The sequence below is a fragment of the Carex rostrata genome, chromosome 17, assembly GCF_964058835.1.
Source record: "Carex rostrata chromosome 17, lpCarRost1.2, whole genome shotgun sequence".
Classification (NCBI taxonomy): Eukaryota; Viridiplantae; Streptophyta; class Magnoliopsida; order Poales; family Cyperaceae; genus Carex; species Carex rostrata.
Window position 1 is genome coordinate 3,694,979 of NC_135934.1, and position 5,553 is coordinate 3,700,531.

Consider the following 5,553-nt stretch of genomic DNA (forward strand, 5'->3'; position numbering starts at 1 on the left):
TGAGCCTAAGCCTACATTCACTGTATTTCACATTTTCACAGACAAAAATGGCATGGTAAAAAGCAGCGGGTCCCACAGTGAATCTAACCGTAGAAAACTGGAATTCTTATCCTCTGAGATATCTCAAATTTTGTGTGACTTTATGGAAAATTTGGACCGTTTAAATAAGTTATACACGAATCAAAGCACAAATAATACAGCCACCTAAGCTATCATCGAATAGGCACCGGACACGTCGGTCACGCAAAAGTTGAGATATCTCAGAGGATACGCACTCAGAAAACTGTGCTGACAAATTTTTGGGGCTTCGGATCCTCTCCAACGCTGCACGGTGGATGGCAAAGATTACGTCTTTAGATGATTAGCACGGAGTATTGACGCAAATTCGACCGTTGGATCTGTACAGCACTGTATCCGGCGGTGCACTGGATACGAATACCATTTTCTTACCAGATGAGCTGTCGCTCGTTCCCTCATTCCGTCATTCGTGTTTGGTCCCCCGCACCAGTTTTCTCCACCATGACCAATTTCATTTCTTGAGATTCACAACTCACATTACAGGGATCATCATCCAACGGTCCCTATGAAATTGGACATCTTAGTAGATTGTCATAACTGGAGGGAATTTCTGTGCTGCTCCTCCAATTATTTTTTATGTTATAACCCGTTTTATTATCACTATTACACTGCTCTAGGTGCTGCACAGCTGTTGCTTGCTTGCTTACTCCGGTTACTCCTCAGATTACCCCTCTCTCTCTCTCTCTCTCTCTCTCAAAAGGAGAAAAGGATATTGTAGATGCTACAAGGTAATGGCAAAATCCTTTTTGATTTGACATTTGTTTTTATATTTCCATATTTGTGATACTCAAGTTTATTAGCTTTCTGTTGCATTCTCCTCAGTTAGGCAAATTCCTTTTTGAACAATTGTTTTGGAGGTTTTAGCTTAATTATATGTTATATATATATATTTTTAAAATCATTCTAGTTAGTAGTTTCTCCTCTCTTTAAATGGAAACTCTTTAGTTAAAACTGAAGCTTAAATTCCTACACAGACAGTATGAAACACACAAAATCAGAGTCTGACGTCACCAGCCTTGCCACGTCGTCGCCGCCGCGTTCTCCCAAGCGTACAATGTACTATGTACAGAGCCCCTCGCGTGATTCTCATGACGGGGATAAGTCATCGAACATGCAGCCGACACCTGTCTATAACAGCCCAATGGACTCACCATCTCATCCTTCTTTTGAAGGTGGGACCCACCATTCCCGGACCTCATCAGCTAGCCGTTTTTCGGGTAATTTAAGGTAAGATTTAAATAATTATTGAGCTCAAATTAAGTACAATGCAGGTTAATTACTATCCGAAAATTTGCAACACAGGTGGAAGTTTAAAGGAAATAAATATTACATGTAGAGTGTCAAGTATTGGAAACACTGGTACCAAAATCTCTGCTCGTCAGGTCTGGTTCTGACATCAGTGAAGATAGCTTCATTCTGGACACTTATACCACCATTTTGGGTAAATTTTTGAACTGCAAGGGCTGCACTATATATTTGCTGGGTTAAAGAATACGATGATAGCGGAAAGTCAAAACCCATAACATGCATTTCTTTTTTATACTAATACTGGTACCATTACTGATATGAACTGGTCGATGAGCATTATGCAATGCGGCACTAATTGGGGTGCTTTCTTATTAGGTCATCGTCAAGCCGGAAAGGTCAAAGGAACAAAAGAGTAAATGAGAAGGGATGGCCAGAGTGCAACGTCATACAAGAGGAGGGCTCTTATGATGATTTAGACGATGACAAAGGACTAACTCGCAGATGCCAAATAATTTTGGGGTTCCTTGCATTTGTGTTTCTTTTCACTGTGTTTTGTCTCATTATTTGGGGTGCTGCTCGGCCTTACAAGCCCGAGGTGATAGTTAAGGTATAAATAAATGCTTGATCGGTTAATTAGTGTACTGGATTATATTAATATTACTAAGAATACAGGTGATTTTGTACCTTTTGTTTCTATTTTGAAAGCCCCGAATGTACTGTACCAGTTAGTTGTATAATACCACAATTTTGCTTAGGGACTTATTCCAGTTTTGCCCTTACTATCTTGTGGGTTATATTAATTATGCCTTTCTTTTTGGGTCTCTAACTTTTTTATGTATGATTTTATCTTTACCTTTTTTGGTTCAGAGCCTGGTGGTGAATAATTTCTATGCAGGAGAAGGTACGGACAATACTGGCGTACCGACCAAATTGGTAACAATGAACTGCACATTGAAGCTGATTGTGTATAACCATGCTAGCATGTTCGGCATACATGCTTCTGCTGATGCCATTCAACTTATTTTTTCTGAGATCATGATTGCTTCTGGAGAGGTATTTCTCCTTGTTAAACTAACTAGTTAGTAACTTTCTATTCTGTATGGAAGATAACTTTAGCGCCTCCTTTATTTATTTTTATATACTTATTGCTGAGAAAAACTTTAGTTCATCCTTTGAATGACCATTTTTATCATCTTGTACATGAAAAGACATGGTTGTGCGCAAAGCTTCTCTGTATGGAACCAACCAATAAAATACTGATTTTCAAATCTCAATTTAAAAGGAAAAAAATGAGAAAAATAAGATCTTGGTGTTGTGTCTTGGCTCATGTTTATTACCATGCAGTACATAACAGGTATAACCAGAATATGCTGGTACAGTACCCTAACAATATTTGCACTGTAATGCACACTTCCCCATTTTTCTTCTCTTTGTGATTTCAGCTAAAAAGGTACTACCAACCGAGAAAGAGCCACAGAAGTTTCTCTCTTATTCTTCATGGAGAGAAGGTTCCGCTTTATGGGGCTGGTGCCAGCTTTTCCCTCTCCAGCACTGACAGTGCTTTAGTCAGTGCGGTCCCACTGACTCTCGATTTTGAACTCAGATCTCGAGGCTATGTAATAGGAAAGCTGGTGAAAGTGTCTCATAAGCAGCATTTTGGTTGTTCACTTACTGTGGATTACCGCAAGTCAAAACCAATCAAGTTTTCTCGCAGTTCATGTAGTTTTGATTGAGCAGTGTGCATTAGCTCTAGAGTTTAGAAAGTATGTACTGTATAGGACAGCTTGCGTGTAATTATAGCTATCTATTCCATAAAAAATAAGTTGTTATGTGTTCATGGAATAAATCACTTTTGTACGTAGTACGGTACGGTATATGAGGCTGTGGTGGTAATGTAATTTTCCAAGTTCGGTACTTAATAAATGGTGCTCATTTTTGTCTTTTAATTTGTCAAGAGAAATTATCATGATGCCATCAAAAAGCTAACAATAGCATGCTTATAACTACTAATAAAGCATTTATACAAATGAACACTAGATCATTTAGCATAAACTTATCTAGTGTTCATTTGTATAAATGCTTTATTAGGAGTTATAAGCATGCTATTGTTAGCTAAGGTTTTGCTAAATCAGCACATAAATCAACTAGTTTCTAGTCTTGGTGCTTGCGGAGATTCGCAAACCCCAAGTATTCGTGGTGCTCAATTTTCTCAATCATGTTGAAAATTCCAGTTCCACCTATCAAAATCAAGAATGAAATTAGATTTCAAACTGACTTTTTTAAAATTAGGTTCAATTTTAGTTGGCATTACCTGACAACTACGATTTGATTTGCAAAACATTACATTTCTTCATTAACTGACAACTATGAGCTGAATTGCAAGACACCTTTTGTTCATTTCCTAATTAATTTATAAATTCCACCAAATAAAGACAAATTTAAGCTAACAAGAAATAAGTGAAAAACATGAACTCACACCAAAATACTATAGTTCTTATATAGAGAAATGCTTTCTTTCGTTTTTCACTTCTCGATCTAGAGAAAAATATCGACGATAGTGGATCTAACTTTTTTCAAAACAGAATGCACTAAAATATTTGTATCATCGTTGCTGATTATTTTTGTCAACAAAATGCTGCATAATTGTAATTATTGGATGGCACCATACACTTTGATATGGCAATAGAAGACTTGGGATCAAAGCCTATGATCAAAGTAAGCATAGGCACCTAGATTCCGCCGCCCCCGACCCCACCAACACTTCCAAAAGCTGCTCCAAAGAAGCCGATAATCGAACCCACAACAATCTTAGACCCAAATGTCATCTCCTTTTCACATGGTAATCATTGATTGTTGTCGTAAACATGTATTAGTTTCAATAAGTGACAAGATAATATTCTCTTATGTCCTATTTGTTTCCAAAAAAATAGAATTTTTCTTTAACAAATGAAGAGAATATTTCCACAAAAATGTTGTTCTCTTGTTTTTGAAAGATATTCAAACTTAAGAAATTAAATTCAATCAGTTACCAGAATCATCCCTGCAAAATGTACGAACACACCTCTAAATAGGTCAACTTTGGGGAATCGAATCGTCTGCCCCCTGGGGTGCAGGAAATTCCTGCCCCAGAGTAGCTGCGGGGTGGAGCCGGTTACTGTTAAAGGGGCTGGTTACTGTTACTTTTTAAAATGGGAGTCCACCAACAGTGACTCTGGGCGTAGGAATTTTCTGTTTCCAGGGGGGCAGACGATTCGATTCCCAACTTTGGATACCCTAACACTGCTATGACAAAGTTACTTGGCAAGAAAACAATTGCAGAATGTAACCAAATTTGTTTCCATTTGAGCACCATTATTTCTGGTAGTATTATGAAGTAACCAAATTTGTTTCCATTGGATACCCGAACACTACTATGGGAGTATTATGAAGTAACCGTAGTTTTGAGGTAAAAATACCAAAATACCCCAGATTAGTTTTGGGTGCATTATGGGGCTTTTATATAGCTGTACATGTTGCATATTGAAATTGAAGTTTGGATTAACTAGGAAATTAATATTTAAGTGAAGGTTTGATGGACAAGTTTTTACTTTTGCCTCTTGCTCTCTAGTAGACTAGTACAATGGTGCTCCAGGAGCAACTAATACAGTTAAGCTTTTCGTTTTGCTATGGTTTTTCTTTTCTTTGTTAGTTCAAAATTAAAAGAAAAGGTGGGTAGTTAAGGGAGGTTACTCTTTATGCTGTTAAGTAGTTTTTTATTTTTTATTTTTTTATTAATGAGTTCATATACTCTAGTATCTTTTAGATGCTATTTTTAAGAATTGAACACGCAAGCTTTTTGTAGAGAGATGAGACTCATAGAAGTTATTTGATGTTAAAATCACTAGCAATTTATTTGATTTTTTAAATTTGAAGTAGATTAGAAGTTCTGATTGATATTAAATTCTGTGAAGGCTATTGATATAAAAAAAAAAAATTAGATTCATAAATCGCTGCAAGCTCATTCAATTTTTTTATAATTATTATTCAAAATCTTCACTAATTATATTATCATTGTCATCGTCAACAGAAAATATATAGTTGATATTTGTTAGTAAAAAGTTGCTTAAGATTAATATTTAACCAATTGAAGGAATATACTTAAGAAAATTAAGGTTTGACATTTTGCTAAGAAAATGTTATTTAAACAAGGCTACTAATATAATTATTTTCTCCGACATTTTTGTTAAT

The 5,553-nt window shown here is 36.2% G+C and overlaps 1 protein-coding gene across 1 annotated transcript; it reads left to right on the forward strand.

Moving 5' to 3' along the window:
• Nucleotides 1-556: 556 nt before the first annotated feature.
• Nucleotides 557-3,270, forward strand: LOC144567998 (uncharacterized). Its single transcript, XM_078318211.1, has 5 exons — nt 557-806; nt 1,053-1,305; nt 1,702-1,933; nt 2,194-2,379; nt 2,769-3,270. The coding sequence occupies exons 1-5, from the start codon at nt 797-799 to the stop codon at nt 3,057-3,059; spliced, it is 972 nt and encodes a 323-aa protein (XP_078174337.1). The 5' UTR covers nt 557-796; the 3' UTR covers nt 3,060-3,270.
• Nucleotides 3,271-5,553: the final 2,283 nt, after the last annotated feature.

What these genes read in the sequence shown, in the direction of transcription:
- LOC144567998 (XM_078318211.1), top strand. An exon ending in AGCCCGAGGTGATAGTTAAG is followed by an intron (nt 1,934 to 2,193) that starts GTATAAATAAAT and finishes TTTTTGGTTCAG; the next exon opens with AGCCTGGTGGTGAATAATTT. An exon ending in TCATGATTGCTTCTGGAGAG is followed by an intron (nt 2,380 to 2,768) that starts GTATTTCTCCTT and finishes TTGTGATTTCAG; the next exon opens with CTAAAAAGGTACTACCAACC.